The sequence below is a fragment of the Peromyscus maniculatus genome, chromosome 5 (genome assembly GCF_049852395.1).
Source record: "Peromyscus maniculatus bairdii isolate BWxNUB_F1_BW_parent chromosome 5, HU_Pman_BW_mat_3.1, whole genome shotgun sequence".
Classification (NCBI taxonomy): domain Eukaryota; kingdom Metazoa; phylum Chordata; class Mammalia; order Rodentia; family Cricetidae; genus Peromyscus; species Peromyscus maniculatus.
The window spans coordinates 119801832-119822777 of record NC_134856.1 but is presented as its reverse complement, the minus strand read 5'-3'; the positions used below and the strand labels follow the sequence as shown (position 1 = coordinate 119822777).

Here is a 20946-nt window from a genome sequence, read left to right as displayed (position 1 = left end):
GGGATTCTCCTGCACTTCTGGAGCACCTTTCATAACATCACTGCCTATGCCTGTATCTTGAAGTGCTTTCCCTCTAATAGTTTGAGAGCATTAAGTCTTATATTGAGGTCTTGATCTATTTTTAATTCATTTTTATGCAGGGTGAGATACGGATCTGGTTCTACATGAGTATCCAGTTTGCCAGCACTGTTTGTTGAGAGGGACTGTCTGTCTTTCCCATTGTATGTTTTGACACCCTTGTCCAAAACGAGTTGTACGTAGCTGTGGGAGTTTCTCTCTAGATCTTCTATTCTGTTGGTCTCTATCTGTTGGGGCTCCTCCATCATATTTTTTTATCAATATGGCTCTATAGTAGAATTCACTGTGGTACCTTCCAGCACTGTACTTTCTATTAGGAGTTCTTTGGGGTCCTTTGTGCTTATGATTTTTAGGATTGTCTCATCTAGTGTAAAAAACTGCATTAGAGTCATGTTTGGATTGTGTTGAATCTGCAGATGACTTAATACAGCTATTTCACAGTGTTAATTCTGCCAACCCAGTATCTCCAGTTTCTTTGTTGTCTGCAAGTGTCGTTAGAGCAGTCTTCCACGATCTCTTGGTTAAGTTTATTCCTTGGTTAGATGTGTTTTGTTTTAAACAATTATAAGTGGGATTTTCCTCATTTCTCCCTTAGCAAACTTGGTTTTGGTATATAAAATTAATCACATGAATCTTCTGGTAGAGTTTTTAAGTTCTTTAATAGGATTGTGCTGTATACAAATAAGGATGATTTAACTTTTTTCTTTCCTATTTGTGTACCTTTTATTTCTTCCTCTTCTCTTTATGCTCTAACATAGAGATTATGCTCTTTTAGTTTTTCAGATTGCATGTGTATGTGAAACGGTGGCAGGGAAGAAGAGAAAGCTTGAGTGTCGTGTGTGTGGTCATGTGTGAGGGGTCTGAGAACACCTTTCAGGAGTCAGTTCTGTACCTACACTGTGAGCCCTGGCGGTCACTCTTTACTGCAGGCCATCTTGCTGGCCCTCTAGCTAAGATTTTGAGCACTTTGAGTATAACATTTGCTGTCTAGAGCCTTGAGTTTCCTGGTGTGGATGTCTTCTGCTCCTAGTTTCTTAAGAGTTTTAACCATGAAAGGGTATAGAACTTTGTGATCTTTTTTACACCTATTGAGACGATCTTGTGATTTCTGTCCTTAAGAGTGTTGATGTGGTGTGTTGCGATTTCTGTCCTTAAGAGTATTGATGTGGGGGCTGGAGAGATGGCTCAGAGGTTAAGAGCACTGCTTCTTCTTCCAAAGGTCCTGAGTTCAATTCCCAGCAACCACATGGTGCCTCACAACCATCTATAATGAGATCTGGTGCCCTCTTCTGGCCTGCAGGGATATGTGCAGACAGAATACTGTATGCTTAATAAATAAATAAATCTTTAAAAAAAAAAAAAAAAGAGTATTGATGTGGTGTGTTGCATTGATTTGTGTATATGGAGTCACCTGAAGCTGGTATATCTGTTAAATCCATTGACCAATGTTATAAAGTTTCCTTGTAGATTTTTAGTTTGAATGACCTGTCTAAAGGTGAGGATTGGCTATAAAATTCCCCCTCTATTGGACTCACACTGAAGTGACTTTTATGTCTCTTGATATTCAGTGAAATCACGAGCCACAGTGTCTGGTGCATATTTATTTACAGTAGTTACAGCTGCTGCTCAGGTGTTCCCTTCATTACTATATGCCGACCTTCTTTATTACCTAGGTCGTAATTTGATTTCAAGTTATCAGCTACCAAAAAGCTACACCAGTCTGTATTCGGTTTCCATTTGCTTGGTAGGTTCACTTCCATCCTGTGGCTCTCAGTCTGTGGGTATCTTCCAGAGAAATGTTTCTTGACAACATCAGCTAGATTTAGATTTTAATATGTCAGCCAGTCTGCATCTCTTTATTGTTGGGTTGAAGTCATCTACATTTGAGGTCATTTATCTTTGGAAATTGTTTACTAATTACCATAATTCCCTTGCTTAGATTATTGTTTGTTCTTTCTCACTCCTGTTAAGGGTTTGCTGGCTTACTGCATTGGACCTGATGAATTCTTTCTGAGCTCTCCTTTGTTGTCTGTTCCTCTCATGAAAGTCGTGCTTTATTATTATCTTGAGACCGTTTTTTCAACTTTCTCTGTGTATAGTATTCCTTTAAGTGTCTCCTGAAATGGCAAATAGGTGATCATGAACTGCCTTAATTTGTGCTTATCTTCAAATATTTGCATTTTTAATCATTTTTCAAATATGCTACTGAATATAGCAACTTAGTCAGCAGGCTTGAACTGTACCATTCCATGATTTCCTGGATTAAAATTGCTGATGAGAGAGAGATCGGATGTTACTCTGAGGTGTGTATCTCTATAGGCAAGCTCGTGTTTTCCTCTTTCAGCTTTTCATCTTGTTTCTTTGTATTTCTGTATACCATGGAGACATTCTTCTCTGGTCATGTCTGTTTGGGACTCTGCCCTTTTGTGTCTGGATGCCCATTTCTTTCTCTAGGTATGTGAAATATGCTGCTGTGGTTTTCCAGGCCGTGTGTCTGTCCTTCTGAACTCAGCTTCTACCCTTGCTGGGCTCCCAGAGTTCTTGGGCTTTATCCCCCTTTATTGTTTTCTTTATCAGTTTTATGTAGCATTTGTCTCCTGTGCCCTCCATCCCTGAAACATCTTTTTTCCTGTTGGGTCAAGTCTCTTGGCAATGCTTTCCATTGTGTTTTTATTTGATTCATTGAGTTTTTTTGTTTCCAACTTTGTTTCCCCCAAATCTCAATTTCCTTGAGGATTTCCTCCCCCCCCCCCAACTTCTCATCCATATTACAGAGTTTCTCATTCCCCTCCCCTTATTTTTTTTTATTTTAACTTTTTCTATGTTGCTGACTTTAAGTCCTGGATTTTGTCCTTCTGCTTGTATGGGTGCTCTCTAAGGTCATTTATCATTCTTACTAATACACACTGGATGTCTTTTTGGCATTTTACCATTTCAGTAGTATCACTGAGTTCAATAATTGAGTTAGGATCTTTTGAAGTTACGTTGCGCTCCCTCCCCCCCCCCCGTGTGTGTGTGTGTGTGTGTGTGTGTGTGTGTGTGTGTGTGTGTGTGTGTGTGTGTATTTTCCTTGTAGCTATTTACACATCTTTTGGTTTGGGTATCCCTTCCAGTTCCATCTGGAGTTCAACTTATTGGGCAGCCTTTTCTTGAAGGCTCAATCCCCAGTACAATTCAAAAAGGTTAAAACAAACAAACAAAACAGCTATGACAGCAGCAATATCAAAGAGGATATAAAATACACTTAAAAGTAAATGCAGCTTACACATCACCAATGATATAACAAAAAATGGCAAAAGCTAATGTAGGATGACTGCTAGATTTGGAAATAGCGAATGAAATTGATGGAAGTGGTGTGGGAAGGAGGGATGATAGAGAAGAGAAGAACAGATGAGAGTGTTACAAAGGGAAAGAAAAAACCAAAAAAACTAAGAGAAGAAATACCAATAAACAAAATTTTCCAGTAATGAGAAAGTTCAAAAACAAATTTAGACATATGTTAGGAAAGGGAATAAAAAAATAAAAGGATGAGTTCGTTTGTTTTTTAAAATAAGGTCAGGCCAGGCATGGTGGCACACACCTTTGATCCCAGCAGTCAGGATGAAGAGGCAGGTGGATCTCTGTAAGTTCAAGGCCAGCCTCGGTCACAAAGCAAGTCCCAGAGCAGCCAGGACTATTACTCAGAGAAACTCCGTCTCAAAACACCAAAAAAATAAAATAAGTTGAAGTGTTGCTAAAAGGAATGGAGGAAAGACACAAGAGGCATAAAGAGGGCGAAAAAAAAGAGAAATGCTTGCCTAGGAATGAAAAAAACATGGGTAAGCAGCATTAGATGAATGTATGAAGGAGAAAAGTAAAAACAGTGATAAGTTTTTAAAAAGTACAATAAAGTAAAAATACTACTAAATGTGCTCAAGAAAGAGTAATTTGGGGGACGAAGGATGCAGCCATGGCCATCTCCCTGTGAGTCCTGCCAGTTTCTTGCTAGCAGAGCCAAGTGGCCTTGTGGCCTCCTGTCTTTGCTGTGGTTTGTGTGGTAGTGAGCAAGTCTCTGTGTTTCAGTTTAGAAGCTTGTCTAGGTAGCAGAATCTCTGCAATTGTGGGCTGGGCAGACCCTCCCCCTCCTGTGACTCCTCACATAGTATCCCCTGCTGTCACTGAAATTCTGCTTGGAAGGGGCTAACGTGTGCTGGGAGTGTGCACACACGGCACTGAGCCCTCTGCAGACAAAGCACCTGTCTGTCCTTTGTAGCCCCCTGAGTGTTCCTCACCCTCTTGGAGGGATGTAGCTGTGGCTGTGAAGCAGCCTCCTGGGCCTTCAGAGTCCTCAGGTCCTACGGCAGACTCTTTGGCTCGTCACTGTTCCCTGTCTGTAGGCCACCCCAGGTAGATAAGTTGGTACCCAGCCACTGCCCTCAGAGTGGGATTCCTCTCCAGAACTAACCCATCTACCTGAGACATCAGCCTCAACAAAACCCACTGCTGAAGTGGAGGCTCTTTCTGGCCTTGTCCTGAGGGTAGAGCTGCCTGTGTCTACACTAGGACTGACTTCCCTTTTGGATGAGGCTTTTCCTCCACCCCACCCCCACCAGACAGCAGCCAGAGCTGTTTCACTTAGCTCCCTTCTTGCTGGTGTGTCCACTGCCTTAAAGCAAAGTCCTTTCATACAGCTGTTCCTTCACCAAGGCATGTAGAGGCAGCTGCTTTACCTGGGAGTCCAAGGTTTCTCTCTTGTAATTGATACAGTTTGTTGTTTGGCAGTTTCACACACATACACACATGCACGCACGCATGTGCGCGTGCGCGCGCGCGCGCGCGCGCACACACACACACACACATCTCACCCCACCCTTCCTCATCTCTCTTCCAGCCTGTGAGCTTCCCTTCTCCCTTACAAGTCCATCTCCCACATTCTAGTTTTGGTTTGGAAATCTGTGTTCCTAAATATTGGAGGAACACATTTCTTTTTGTTAAATCCAGAACACTTATTTCAAAGTTTTTTAAATTAGTAACCATATAGATTTGAAAAAATACTTCGGTTTATCTTTAATGGCATATAAAACAAAATACAGTAATGCTGTGACCATAAACAGAAGATAGGAACATGGGCATGCAGTGGGGTAAATGAAACATGTTCATCCTTTCATCCCATCTAGGATGGCTATATTCATGTATCTGTGGGACAGTTAAAAGATAATAAAGACAATACTGACATTCTATCTTTTGTATAAGTGTTTAATGCCTGAAAAATCACAGCTTGTTATTTTTCTACATAATTGGTTTGAAGTGTATAAATAGGTAACTATTCAATTTTAAACATTCAAATCCATTTACACAGATTTTTACTGGAAGAATCTAACAAATGTCTTTATAGATTTAATTTTATTTCCCGAATTCTATTGCTGATAATTTTTTACAACAGTTATAGTTAAGTACTCAAGTGTGAGAATATCATCTCTATTGTTTTTTCATGCTCTGAAACTCCAAGATAAAATGTGGGTGATAGACTAGAAAGTAAGTAAATATCATTGCCAAGACTAATAGTGAGGGGCTGACGATCCATTATCTCTTGGAAACCGCTGTTTCAGGGTAGAAGTCGGGGTACTGCTCCTGAAGTTGAGTTTGAGGAGGAAGCATCTCCCTGTATCAGCCAGCCAGATGAGATGTGGTACAGGCTAGATTATCTCAGCTTTCTGACCATGTGACCATAAAATATTTGAAAATAAAATAACTTGCATTTGATTTAAACATTTGATTTTGAAAGATGTTTTTCTAGACTTAAAATGAGTAGCTGTGAACAGAAGCCTTTTCTTTACAAGGCACGTTGTCTTGAAGTGTTGAGAACTTCATCCAGCCCCAGGACTCCTTGTCTTGAGTGGACTTGACCTCTGAATCTCCTTGACTGCTACTCCTTTTAGCCTCTGCTTAGTTTTTTTCTCTGCTTGTGTCTATGTAAGTGATGCTGTGTTAGCACAAGCACCAGATTTAGAATGTAAAGATCATGGGTTTGGACACTGCCCCTCACCGGCTCTGTCAAGCCCTGGGGAGTCTCTGAACTCTGGGCTTGCTTGAGAGTGTGCTTGAGGAGTAAGATCACAGCTCCGATGCTTGAAACATGGTGCTACCATCCCTCGCCGAGGAACAACTTTTTAGCCATTGTCAGTTTGGGGACAGGAAGTAGATAATTTTGCAGTTGAAGGATTCCTTTTCAGTTTCATTTCCCCACCATCTTTGAGAAACTATTGGAGAATTAAATTAAATAGAAACACCAGGAATCCGGGAGGCAGGCTGATGACATGCAGCTTCCTCGTCACCCATAAGGAAACAGGACCAGGAGGAGGTTTTATAAGGTAGCAAGTTCCTTTGGGGGTTGAACCTCAGGACAATTCCTGCCTGCCTGTATCCTGCTGCCGGAACCATTCCTTGTAAGTTTGCTGGCTGGAATTTTTCCTTCCTGGCAACCATTGTTTACAGTTTATCTTTGAGGAAACTTGATGACTGGTTTTTATCCTAAGCCAGGAAAGTGATGTTACCTTCTTCGCTGACAAGGGCAATGATTGGTCAGACTCCAGGCACGCTGAGGAAATACATTGTGGTAATTGAAGGACACCCATGGGCAGGCCAGTTCTTGTCAGTGGGTTTTAAATGTTGACTCCTACATTAGTACTTAAGTAGGAAAACCTCAAAGTTGAAAGGGTAAATAATGCATTTCAATAGAATTTTTCCAACAAATTGTTTTAGTGTATAAATACCCATTTAAAGATGTAGAGAGTTGGGGCTGTAGCTCAGCTGGTAGAGTCTTTGCCGAGCATGCATAAGGCCATGGATTCAATCACTAGTACCACATCCATCAGGCTTGGTGGCACATGCTTGTCATCTCAGCACTCAGGTAGTATACTGATCAGAAAAAAACTTGAGGTTTTCCTCCATTATGTAGGGACTTTGAGGCCAGCCTGGGCTAAAGATCCTGTCTCCAAAAGAAAAAAAGAAAAGAAAGAGGAAGGAAGAAAAGAAAAAAAATTGTAAGAATTGTGTGCCTTTTTGCCTGATTTAAATACCAATACAAATGCTTAAATATAGGTAGGTTACCTCTAAATACAGAGCATAATCAAATTATGTGACAGACTTTTTTTGTCTATCGTACAGTATGCCAGATTAGTATTTTAAACCATTAGTAACTACTCAGAGTGAGCATATACCCATACTGATGACTTTAAGTTAAAAGTTTAGAGGTTACAAAAACAGCATCAGAAACTTTACCTGAAGCTGATTATTATTATAACATGGGAAATAGAGAGGTGGTTTATAAAATATTATAGTAACAGTCATACCTGCAGTTGTAAAGCCCGTGAGCTTTCTCTAGAGAAGTTCTTTGCCTGTTCTGGTAGTTATATTTTTTTCCTAATGCTGAATGGAAACAAAATTAGGAAGCAAAAGCAATTTAAAAGTTAATTTCTAACATTAGTAATTGGGGCCTTTTTACCGTTGTAGAGGCCCATATTTTTTTAACCATCTCTTTTTTTATGAATTAAATCAAGATAGTTTTTATCTATACCTAGAACTACTGTAAGAAAATCTTAGATCACCATTTATATATCAGTTAGAATCTCAGTAAGTCTCTTACTGTTACAACACACAGTTGAGATTCCTCATTGAAGATTCAGTAAAAGTATATTGTGACTTTTATCAATGTACAAGTAAACAGTGTTACAACTTGAAAAGAATGATTTTTTAATGTATATTTCCAGAAACATTAACCAGAAATAGGGAAGCACATTGTAAGCCATCATCTTTAAAGTACTATGAAACTGGGTCCCACAATGAAGGTTTTAAAAATTGTCTCTTCCAGAATACCAGGAAAAACCTACATGATAATAGCTTTTCTAACTGTGGGTACTATGGGCTTATCAAACACTTCCTTGGGCTACCTGAATTACCCCACCCAAGTCATCTTCAAGTGCTGCAAACTGATTCCTGTTATGCTAGGAGGAGTTTTTATTCAAGGTACAGTAATGACATTTTATACTGTTTGAAGCGCGCAACTATGTTGTGGCATCTGGCATTAGGAAAAACAGTCAATGTCCACAACACTGTTTTTGAGCACTCTAGACATTGTGATAGTATAGTATCTGGTAAAAATAGGTTATCATAAAAACACTGATATTCTCTAACATACAATAGTATTTGAGGTTCATAATTTGGACATAAGAGAGTAAAGCCAGTGTTTAGTATTATTATTCTATCTTGAAATTTAATGCACCCCACAGTGCCATATTCACATAGTGAAGCCCATCTGAGTGGACCCACTTTTTCCCTAACTGCACCGGCTCTGATGATTTAGAGCCAAGCTGCGTGGAGCTGGATGGAAAGAGGACGCAGCTGGAGCAGCAAGCCTTGGAACAAGCTGTCCCTGTCTTAAGGCTGTTCCATCACTGAAGGGCTTGTGCAGCCTGCTCTCAGTGTGTGCATCAAGATGCCTTCCTGGGGTTGACCTTTTACAGTGGAAAGGTGTCAGCCACCTCATTGGGCACTTCAGGATAGTCGTTCATGTGGAAAAATTACCTCGGTCTCTATTAAAAATTCTGACTAGGCACATATATTTCCTTAGAATCTTTACCGAAAGTTAGAATACATTAGGCAGAGGAAAATGAGTGAATTCTCCCCTGCCTAATGGTCTTCACATAGTATTTATAAGCTGAAATGGTATTTATATAGCCAGAATCATAACTCTCTTCCCTTTGTAAACTTACAAGCTAAAGGAAAATCTGTAGCCTTTTATTATACATAAGATAAAAGACATATTCATTTTTACAAATAGTGAAAATTGGGGAGTATACCTTTTACTTTTGTCAGTTTTCACAAAATTGTAGTCATGCATTGTGTAAGGAACCTTCAGTCACCAGAAGACTGTGTATGCAAATGCTCCCATGAGATACCGTTACCCAGTGACATCATAGCCATCTCAGTCTGTGTATGTGTCCTGATGATGTCAGACAACAAGATCCCCCTCAGGTACATTTTCAGGGCATATCCTCACCATCAAGGAGTGCATGTGTGTGGTTTTGTGTTTTGCTTGGTTTTGTTTTTTTTGTTATAATAGATAAAATAAGATCTCATTTCTGTCTAACAAGATCATGTGGTGCCTGCTTTAATCTTAAACCTCCTGGGATTGCTGTGTGCCTTGATCTGAGTGTTCTTCATGATTTGAGCATTGAACATGAACAGCACATCCCTGTTCTGCTTGGTGAAGCCCCATGATCTGACAGTAGGCTGGATAAATGTTTGCATAATGAGGCCAGCTTCCCTTTGTCTCACATAGGAAAGCGGTACAACCTTGCAGACGTGTCTGCAGCAGTGTGCATGAGCCTTGGCCTGATCTGGTTTACCCTGGCTGACAGTACAATTGCACCAAACTTTAACCTGACAGGTGAGGAATGTATTTGTATTCCTAAATTGTATAAGCATTTTATTTTGAATAAGAATTTATAAGTTTTCATGAGGATTTTAAATAATGCTGTGATGTTGATGAGTCCCATACCTAACAAGGCTTTCAGACTTTCCAAACTATAGACAAGTGTCAGCGCTCTAGAGATGCCCCATTGTTGGAGTACATGACAAAAGGCTCCCGGTTACTGTCCAAGACAAGAGTTAGCATGTGTGTGCTGACCTGTCCATGCACACAGGAGATGTGGGGAAGTCACGGTGGTAGCATGAATAGAGCTGTAACTCTGTGACTTACTTTCCTCCATTGTGCTCTATGCTTTTTGTCAATTAAATTTAGAGTTTTCAAAAGCCAAGTATTACAATGTGTCCAGGGATAAGAATAAGCATTAGAATCCTGTTTTTATTTTCATGACCATGCAGATGAATCACGTTCTCAACTTGTGGGTCATGATCCCTTTAGGGGATCAAACGACCCTTTCACAGAGGTCACATATCAGATATCTAGCATATTATATTTGCAATATGATTCATAGCATTTGCAAAATTGCAGTAATGAAGTAGCAACAAAAATAATTTTACGGTTGCAGTTACCATGACATGAGGAACTGTATTTTTAAAGGGTCACAGCCTTAGGAAGGACCATTGTTTTGGGGTATTTGGGGCATTTACTATATACATACAGTATTTTCCTTAAGCTACTAGAAGAATTTTACTAAGAACACTGTCATCCCATAATTTATCTTCACTAAAATAGCATTTAAAGTTTCTAAATCAGAAAAACAAAAACAAGAAAACACCTAAGAGAACAGGGAAAAGCAATATTGGAAACCAGCAAGCACAAGTATAAAATAACCATTTCTACAGTGAAAATATTGGTTACATTTGCTTCACAGTGGTTCTCAAGAGTCAGACCAGTTATCAGCCAGTCTTACTGGCCCTAGTTAACCAACCTGAATTAATGTGTTTAAATATAAGCAGTTGGACCTCTTGGGGCAGCCCTCTTACAGCCACAGTCCTCAGGGAACTTGCTGCCTCGGCTTCCGTGAAAACCTCACTGCATGTAGTACACCTAATAGCAAGATGTTGAACGCGGCCCTCGGGTGTAGAATGGTAACATCTGGGAGTGGCTGTGTGTGCTGCTCCAAGTCGGCAGGGTCAGAAAAGCAGTTTCTCTTTTAGGAAACTCCTGGGAAAGAGTAAGACAAACCCTCCTCACTCCTTTTCAGTGCCCCATCTGTTGTGCTGCTTAATAAGTAGGGAAGGTGGTCTCTGTTGGAAAGAAGAGATCAGAACTCTCCAGAACGAGTCAGGCCCACTCTTGGGTAAAGGGCACCACGGGTTAGTTGCTGTTTGTCTTGCTTTATGTGGTGTCATCTGAGGAAGAAGGGCTGAGAACACACACATGCAGCAGGGAGGGGACAAGAGAGAGACGGGACAGCCAGGGAAGGTATACGCCAGGGCACCTGGGGCTTCTCTCTTCCTGAGTTCGGTGGGCACATTTTGAAAGAATTAGAACCCAGACATTCTTCGTGAGAGAAACTGGTGAATACCAGTCCCCACTTTGGTTTTAGAGCAGAGGTTCTCAACCTAGAGGTCATGACCCCTTTGCGAATCTAATGACCCTTTCAGAGGGGTCACATATCAGATATCCTGCATATTGGGTATTTACATACAATTCATAACATTAGCAGAATTACAGTTATGAAGTAGCAATGAAATAATTTATGATTGGGAGTCACACATGAGGAACTGTATTAAAGGGTCGGAATATTGAGAATGTTGAGACAAGAAAGCCCGCAAGCCTGTGAAACCCACAGATTGGAACCATGACCCCTTTCCCTCTGTATGTGAAGCTCAGAGGCAGCCAGGCCTGTGTCATGCACACCTGCCTGCTGCTTCCCAGGAGTGAGTGGTATCACCCAGACCCGATGCCGTTGGACCTGTCACTACAGCATGTGACAACTTAATATTGGTCATGTTATCCTCTGGATGTGAAAGGGAGGCTTGCTTATGTGAACAGTCACTGAGACAGTTTGTCTGGCAAGCTAACAGAATCACCATTGAATTAGGTGTGTCTGAGACAGTATGGAATTGAGGGCTGTAAAACTATAAAAGGGTCGGGTATTCTAGTTGTTTCCCAGAATTCTCAGTTGTAGCTGTACTTCTCAACAGACACTACCTGGAAAGTGTCAGACTGAAAATGAGTGGTTGATAGAGGAGAATGTCTAGAGTTCCAGTCAGAAGCCGTGCCACAGAAATGACCTTGGCAATGCCCATGTGTTCCTTTCAAATTGAACCTTTTAGAAGACATTTTGTGCACATGATTTTTCTCTAAATGTTTGTTTTTTGTTTTCCTTCTCAAATATTTTGTGCCACCACCAATCCCAATAGATCTTCTAGGAGTTTCTACACTTGTTCCTTCCATCATACGATCCAGGTTAGAAGTAGAACTTTATTTGACGTGATGCTGAAGTACGATTCTGATGGTAGCATTTGTTTATTAGTGTCTGTCTTTTTTACATTAATATCACTACCTATGTGCTTACCAAAACAAGTTATAGATCAGCATATTCAGCATTCCAGCCAAATGGGATTGACAATCTGCTTTTGACTTTTAGCTCAGTTAAACTTCTGGTCAACCTTGCTTACAGTTAATATGCTTAAAGAGGATCATTCTCTTCTTCCTTGAAGGTGTGATGCTTATCTCCCTGGCGCTGTGTGCAGATGCTGTCATTGGGAATGTTCAGGAGAAAGCTATGAAACTACACAATGCTTCCAACTCTGAGATGGTGAGCACCCAGTGCTTCCGTGGTGTCTGTAAGATGCATGGCTGATTTCATGAAATAGCTACAGGCTCAAGACCAATTGTGCATTTTAATCCACTGTGTCGTTTTCGTGAACACAGTGCTAACAATATTGTGGAAGGTCGGAAGGAGACCTGTCACTGCTAACAGCTTGTATAACTGATCGATATTTTCCTCATTGATTTCTGTAGTCTTTTATCTGTAAAAGAAACCTCTTTGTGACATTGTTATTCTTCTGTTTGTATTTCTTTCTGTGTTACTCTCAGTGTGGAAATTTGTAATTCTTATTAATCCAACTTCTCTATTTGTTGATGGCTTCTAGCTGTGTCAAAAGGCTTTTCACCCATGTTGCCTAGTAGTTTTATTATTTCCATTTTTATTAAATAAATCCTGCTAAACCCCACTTCTGCTTACTAAACACCCTTCCTCCCCACTTATTTTAGATGCCTTCTGTATCTCCCATCCTCACACGGGGTCAGAATTCTCTAGAATTGATTTCTGCTTCAGCCCACAGAAACTTGAAGAGCTGCACTCGTTCCTCATTGTTAGCACTAGCCACCTTGTTCCTTCTCAAAACTACCAGCAGTTACTCCTGGGCGCTTATACCTTCGCATAGACTAGAAACCCCCCTGGGACTGGGACTGGGACTGGGGTAGAGTTGAATTATAAGTTTAGGGGCATGGCATCTGTATATTGATTATTTCAATCTAAGATCAAGGTATGACTTTCCTTTTCTTCAAGTGTCTTTTTATAATATTTTTATTTTATTTTTTATTGTATAAGTGTGTGTGTGTGTGTGTGTGTGTGTGTGTGTGTGTGTGTGTGTGTGCGTGTATGTCTGAGTATATGAGTGTAGGTACTAGTAGAGGCCAAGATTCCCCTGGAGCTGGAGTTACAGACAGTTGTGAGCCACCTACCATGAGTGCCGAGATGCTAACTTGCAATCCACCTTCTTAATTCCTGAGCTCTCTCCAGTCTCCCCAAGTTTTCCTTTTAAATGTCTACTAGATTTAAAAGTATTCTTCAGATAAAATATCTTTTGCTTTTGTTTTTATATAGGGGTGTGTGTGGGGGGGGGCATTGAGAGCATACTTGCTTTGCTGTTCAGATAGAACACACTGCTTTGAAGGTATAAAGGAGTATGTTTCCTGTTGCTGTCTGCCACAGCATGAGGCATTGACATCTCAGTAACAGGAACTTGAATTTTAGTAGATCTTTGCTTGGTCAGTGTCGCTACTCTTCATGGCTGGGGTAAAGATGGCCTCAGAATTAAGACCATGCAGGTCACCTAGAAACTCAGGGTAGCACACAGGACTGCAGGCTTTAAACTGAAGCCTCAGGTCGTATCCTAGGTTACTCTGTAGCTCTCCTTTGGGGCAAATTACACCCTCAAGCATCAGTGTCGTTGTTTGATAGCTGGGTAATGAGCGTGGGATTAAGATTGGGTTAGCTGTGAAAGCCAGGGGAGTGGCCCACATACTGGGTAGTGTAGCTAAGTGTAGCTAACCTGCAGCAGGCATTTCTGTTAGAAGCTGGAGGTACCCTGGGTAAGGAGCTAATAAAATGGAGTCAAAAGTGAGCAGGGAAATTAAACAGTGGCGACTTTTGTATCTTTTGCAAATTCCAATGTTCAGGACGCTTTTCATGTTTTGTAAGTAGCTCTAAGGATTTTGTCATATTTATGCTTTTAGAATGATAAAATTTAAATCTGCTTAAATTTAGCAATTAATCAGTGAGTAAAATATAAACATATATAGAAGGTTCCATAAGCCTGTAACACCAATTGCTAAATGGTCTTTTAATAAAAAACTCTGAGCCAAATATTGGGGTAGATGCTGAAAGATCAGAGAGACAAAGGAACAAGCCACTGCCACATCTCACCTCTAGGACTCCTCAGACTGAAAAGCCTCTAGTTCCTGACTCCTCACACCTTATATACCTTTCTCCACCCACCCATATCATTTCCTGTCTCAACTTTTCTAATGCTGGGATTAAAGGTGTGTGACTCCCAAGTACTGGGATTAAAGGTGTGTGCCACCACTGCCTGGCATCTATGTTTAATCTAATGGCTTGTTCTGTCTTCTGATCTTCAGGCAAATTTATTGGGTTACACAGTATATCACCACATAGGCCATGGATTTTTGTTATGTAATACTGTATATATTCATAGGCCACTAGAATTGGCCATTATTTCTAGAAACATCAGCCATAGAGCAATGATAAAGTTGCTTTAAAAAGGTTTTGTTTTGAAGCACTGAATGAGTAGATTAATTGCATGTATTCAAACCCTTCCGTTTCCCCTTTTGGTGTGACAGTCATTTTTCTGCTTTCCTTCTGCCTCCCCCAGGTTTTGTATTCCTACTCCATCGGCTTTGTGTACATCTTGTTGGGACTGTCGTGTACCAGTGGGCTGGGCCCTGCAGTGGCATTTTGTTCAAAGGTAAGCGTTAATCACATTCTTAAAAAGAAACATCTGACATTTGATAATTTTCTCTGTACAGCTTTTGCCAAGTTCAAAAAAGGCTGTTGTTGGTATAATTTGGTAATTCTTCTAATACAGCATTACAGATTAGAAATGAAAGATCTCAGAAATGATTGATATTTAATTTTTTTATCCATTCTCTACTCTGTAAGTTAATTTTTGAGAAGTTCATAATGTACAAATCAAGGGTTTTTCATTTCATCAATATTTTCCCATTAATAAAAACTAAATATTGTTTGCTTGACTGCATTGTGGAGTGACGTATTATTGCTCAAGAGGCTGATCCAGAGCTGTGGCTTGATTTCCTGGGCTACCTCAGGGCTTGCTTTGTGTTTTCTAACAGGCCCTTTTACTCCTTGCAGAACCCTGTTCGTACCTATGGCTACGCCTTCCTCTTTTCCCTCACTGGATACTTTGGGATCTCCTTCGTTCTAGCCCTGATTAAAATCTTTGGTGCTCTGCTTGCTGTGACAGGTAGGAGACTTGCTCAACTTAGGAAGGAAGTGCTCACAGTGTTTCCTTCCGATGCTGTTTTACAAACAGGAGAGTAGGGCCTCTTCTCTGAAAAGGTACTCATCTCCAGCTTCACGCTTTGGTAGCTTGTTTTGTTTTGAGTTCTAAAGGAAATGGTGTTTGGTCTTAATTTCTTGTTTTGAAGATTTCCTGTTTTCCCTTTGTGCAGTGCTGAGGATAGACCTTGGCCCTCAGCATGCTGGGCACGCACTCTACCACTGAGCTGCATCCCCAGCCCTGAAGGCTTCATTTTTATGTCAAATATATACATTTTCATGAAAAACATTAAATACATTAGAAAAAAATTGCTGTAAAACTGTGATGGAATGAAACCCCTTCAGGGAAGCACTACCTTTGTATACTTTTAATTGATTACAGAAATTCCAATCTTCTTGCACTTAAAACATGGCAGGTGCATTTTATAGTTTGCAAACTTTTCACTTGGATATTTCTTAACACCAGCCCCCAAACGGTTTCTCTTTTCACCAGTGATGGGTGTGTCCATACCTGGCACTGTAGAGAACCGAAGGTTACATTTGATGTGTTTGGAGAAATGGCAGGAGAGTGAGGGGAGCCAGTGACTGTGTGCAGGGCATCGCTTTCCAGAGCTGTAAATGCAAACCTGCCTCCGTGATACAGGCAGAAATTTTTTCCCTGTCAAATAAAGGCAGAGGTAGCTAACACAGCCCCTCCTGTGTACTAGTCACAGGATATCTAGTCATTCTGGATGTAAGTCTCACCTCAGTCCTAACCAGCTGGCACCGTTATTTTTCTTATTTATACTCAGATAGATAAACTTGGAAAAGTTATTGGCTTGGGTGACAACCTGCTAGACTCAGGATTCCAGGCAGAGTTGTCTGGCTCCACACCTGCTGTCTTCACTGTGCCTCCTTGGATGGCATGGTGAGAGAGAGACTCCAGGGTCCTCAGTACGCTCCCTACCATGGCATCCTCCTGCTGTGCTGGGCAGCAGGATGGAGTCTGAGAAGATGAAAGATGCAACATCCTCTGGTGGAAACTTCTCAGATGCTGCACTGCTCGAAACAACACATCTACCCACATTTTTCTGGCCAGATCCCGAGACATAGGACCACACCTAAGTGTAGGGGAGGCAGGAGCATAGGCTCAACCCAAATAGGTATCCCAAAAGCAGTCATTGCAGAGCAGGCCCCGACTTGTGTTTCCAGAGCAAGTTCTTGAGTTACTCGCTCACACTTGAATGGTAAGTGCCATGAGGGCAGTCTAGTGAGACTCGGGAGACTGGTGAGAACTGAGAGAAGCTGTGTGAGGATGAAGACCCGAAAGGAGAAGTGTGTGGCTGTTCCTCTGCTTGGACTGGGTTGGAACAGTCTCAGGCCTTACAACACAATGGAGGTCAGAGTCTAATACACAAAGAGGGAGGAAGTGTTAAGACAAATGTGCAGAGAGCAGAGCTGTTGGAATTGCCATCTCGTTCCCAGAGGTTACCATGACTAAATACTGGGAGCCAGTGTGGGGTGCATGCCTGGAATCTCAGAGCAGGATGGGCAAGACATGGCAAGACCTGTCTCCAAACATCCAACCAACCAGGACACAAGTGAACGAACCTCTCACTATTTTTAAAGGCTAGCCTTGCTCTGCCTGATCATTTCTCACAAGAAAGCCTTTCATTGTGGCCCCAGCATGCCGTGACCGCTGATGGACACCGACTGCAGTTGTACTTAGACATGGAATTGGATCAGTGCCAGTTCTCTACAAAACCATGAGCAGCATGAACTTGGTTGGCTGTTGGGCGGTGGGTTGTGTTGTCGCTGGCACCTTAGAGGTTCTGGCGTCTACAGAGCTATAAATACTTGTGGAATAAATGATTTACAGATATTGCCAAGATAGTAAGGTGCATCTAAATCTTTCCCCCCACAGTGACAACAGGAAGAAAAGCAATGACCATAGTCCTTTCATTTATATTCTTTGCCAAACCATTCACATTTCAGTAAGTACTTCTTAATTCAACAAGTTTCTCAAAATTTAGATACCCTATTGCATGTTTTGTCTTAAACAGCATTATTTTCTAACTTTTACTTCGTGTTAACTTACATGTTAATGTGTATTAGCCTATTGTCCTCCACATAGAATCCTTTTCATCCTAATCTCTTATCTATTAAATGTTTTCTGCTATTTTAAGAATCTTTATAATTTGTTACTTTGAATGTCATTTCATATATTTAAATTGCCCAGCTAAAGCCCAGTGGAAATGTGGTCTTGTAGTGTGTCTGTGTGAAAAAGAAATATATGAGACAAAATAACTGATTGTGAGGTAAGTGTACATGCCGTTGTGACTGGCTGTTAGTGGAGGGTGTGTCCCAGTGTAACAGAGTGTGTGTGCCAGTGTGACTGGCTGTTAGTGGAGTGTGTGTGCCAGTGTGACTTTCTATTAGTGCGTGTTTCTGATGGGAGTGAGTACAAGTGGTGTGTTAAGTAAAGGCTTTTTCTTTCTCACATATGAATATATAAATTATATGTTTAAAATTCATTCTTGTAAAACCTTTATTCAAGAACTCTTTCCACAACAATAAACAATAGGAAAGTATTCTGTAAATTATATCCTAATGATTTAGTTTGTGGCTTTTTGAGAAAGTGTTCAGCGGTCTTTTTGCTATTATGTGTGTTATGTACTGCCTTCTGTTAACCACTGAGTCTACTTGGTGCTGCTAGTATGTACATGGGTGTAGGTCCATCCATGGGGAACATAAGCAACCTACCTGGGACTGTATCCTTGAGAAAACGGACACGCCCTCCCTCAGCATCCTTCAGTAGCCAATACCTTAGCTAGGTGGGGCTTTTGACTGCTTATGTTGTTTGTCAAGTGGGCACAATCTGGAGTCAGCTTAAACGAGGAAATTTAAATTGAGAAATACCTCCATCAGATTGGCCCATAGGGAAGCCTGTGGGGCATTTTCTTGACGGATGATTGATGTGTGAGGGCCCAGCTCACTGGGCAATGCCATCCCTGGACAGATGGTCCTGGGGTGTAGGAGAGAGCAAACTGCAAGCCAGGAGGAGCAAGCAGGTAAGCAGTGTTCCTCGATGCTCTCTGCTTCAGTCCTGCCTTGCATGTTCCTGCCTTGGCTTCCCTCTGTGGAATGGGACTCAGGATGTATAAGCCAAAGAAAACCATTTCTACCTCAAGTTGCTTTTGATGTGGTCTTTACCATAGCAATGGAAAGCAAACTGGAACAGGCTTTGTGAGCCCCTCTTCTCTCCATTCAACATGTGATTCTAATGCTATTATTTTAGACCTCTAATAACAAGGGTTGGTTGGTTGGTTGGTTGGCTGGCTGGCTGGCTGGCTGGCTGTTTGTTTTTTGTTTTTTGTCGTTGTTGTTTTTCCCCCAAGACAGGGCTTATCTGTGTAGTCCTGGATATCCTGGAACTCACAGGCTTACCTCGAACTCAGAGAGCCACCTGCCTCTGTCTCCCAAGGGCTGGGGTTAAAGGCGTGCACCACCACTGCCCAGCTAACAGCAAGTTTTTATTTGGATGAAGTTATTGTGGACTGACTACCACCACATGTCATAATTAATAGTGAAGTTTTAACTTGTGAATTTTAATATCCACTTTTTTATTTCTTTCTTTTAGGTACGTATGGTCTGGCTTGCTAGTTGTCCTTGGCATATTTCTCAATGTTTACAGCAAAAATATGGATAAAGTAAGATTGCCATCAGTGTACAATCTGATGAACAAAGCCATGGACATGAAAAAGTCAAGGACGTTGGCAGAGACTGTGTAGGCACTGAGGTTGCCTATTTAAAATGGAACTCTAAGGGGACAATCATTAATCAGTCCACTTTCCAAAGGCTTGTGATCAAAACCAAAGGACCTGAAGGCTGCTGCTGTGTGAGCAGCAGTTTGTGGAGTCAGCCTCTGCAGAACCCTTGCTTGACCAGCTCCGAAACGGTCAAGAGCCACACCTAGGACTTGTTTCAGTCCAGTCGGTATGAAGGAAGAAAGCACTTCCCAGCAGTGTCCTGAACGTTTCACTGGAAATGGGCCGTGTTGCAAGACTGATTGGAAATCCTTCCCACATGCAGCGCGGTGCTGTGTAGTAGCACACTGTTTCGTCTCCGTTCCGTTTTGGTGGTGTTATTTAAATTGCTTCTCTGTTATAAGAGTGAACTGATGATTTAAAGTCTAGAGAAAATAGAATTCATTTATAAATAAAATTATCCTGTGATTTTTTTTAAATGATGTTTTAATAAAATTTGTTGCTGAAGGAAATGGAGATGGGAAGGCTTAACGTGCACTTTAAAACTTGGATTTTTCACTCACAATGTAAAATATTTTAAAGCATTCTTGTCTGTATGCACAGGGTGAAGTGCTTAAGAGAACTATGCTAGAGTTCTAGTATGCCATGATGTTTGGCTTTAATTTGAATTTCTTAATTGAAGGGCAGAAGTTAACATCTTAAGTTAAAAAAAAAATCCTAATTCTTCCTATAGTGATGAAATTTGATTTGAAGGGTTGAGATGAAGTGGGGTGCATTTAAGAAGCCTGGGTAGATTTGGCAGACCTGGACAGCATTGCTTCTCAGACTCTAGTAAAATCTCATAGTCTGGATAGTTTAGACATACTGAGGTTTCATCCCAGCAGTTCTGGATGCTACGACGTCCACACTTAAGGTGCTAGCAAACCTGCAAGGCTGCCTCCTACTTTCTAGATGTCATCTCACTGTGACCTCTGGTGTTCCATTCTAATCTTATCATGGGGTCTTTTGTGACTCAATCCCCTAAGGCTGCCACTAGGGAGATAGGATTTTTACAGGCGACTGTAGGGTACATAAACATTCAGACCATAGCCATATTACTTGGGTAGTTTTGAGTCAGATTTGGTGCCTTTCAACATTGATTTTTGTAATTGCTATGTGCATCTGCTCACTGTTGTGTGTGTGTGTGTGTGTGTGTGTGTGTGTGTATGCACACACATTCACACGAGTGCATGTGTGTATAGAAGCTATTATTCTTCATTTTCAGCATAATCAATATAATTAAAACCCTTAGTGTTTATGCTATAGGTGTCATCATATTTTGTTAGGATTACTCTTGAATTCTATTTTATCCTAAGGGATACTTAACCTGTTCTTTGCTTGTGGGTCCGGCAGAACCTGTGATCATGGGAGTGGCTCAGCTAAGGAGCTGTGCTTGGATTTTATTCATCAAATACTGTGGTGGTGGTGGTTTTATAGTTCTCTCCTCCTGAATGTGAGTCTGTGCTTCATTGTGCTGTCCTGAGCTGCTGAGATGGTAGCATTTGTGCTTCAAGCTCGTTGGCTTTCCCAGTCCCTAGTAAACAGTCACCCTGGCTTATTCAAGTGTCCTTCTGCCCTCTGACTCCCCTTAGATAGTATCCTTTGCCTGCTGCCAGCTTAGCGTCCCAGCCTTGATTTTCAAAGTTCAGCATTATTTAAAGTCACCACTTGTCACTTGCAGCCATTGTGCTGCCTCCCCTTCTTCCCCATCAGATGAAGATAAACTTTGCCTCATTTATATGAATGAACAGTCTAAAGTAACAGAACAAAGTTTGTTAAGAAGACAATATGGAATGTATAGTTTGAGCCAAGTTTTCTAATATCTTTCATCATTTTATTCCAAC

At 41.1% G+C, this 20946-nt stretch overlaps 1 protein-coding gene across 5 annotated transcripts in view; it reads left to right on the top strand.

Moving 5' to 3' along the window:
* Window positions 1-19579, top strand: part of Slc35b3 (solute carrier family 35 member B3) — a 29412-nt gene extending 9833 nt beyond the window's left edge. For 4 of the 5 annotated variants that reach the window (XM_006972786.4, XM_015990925.3, XM_042278383.2 and 1 more), the window contains exons 4-10: window positions 7928-8082; window positions 9398-9505; window positions 12214-12311; window positions 14674-14766; window positions 15171-15282; window positions 17221-17290; window positions 18937-19579. In XM_006972786.4, coding sequence (XP_006972848.1) covers window positions 7928-8082; window positions 9398-9505; window positions 12214-12311; window positions 14674-14766; window positions 15171-15282; window positions 17221-17290; window positions 18937-19087 — 787 coding nt within the window. In that variant the 3' untranslated portion in view covers window positions 19088-19579. Of the gene's footprint in view, window positions 1-7017; window positions 7101-7927; window positions 8083-9397; window positions 9506-12213; window positions 12312-14673; window positions 14767-15170; window positions 15283-17220; window positions 17291-18936 lie in introns of those variants that run through there. The other variant, XM_076573205.1, reaches the window with a different exon arrangement.
* Window positions 19580-20946: the final 1367 nt, after the last annotated feature.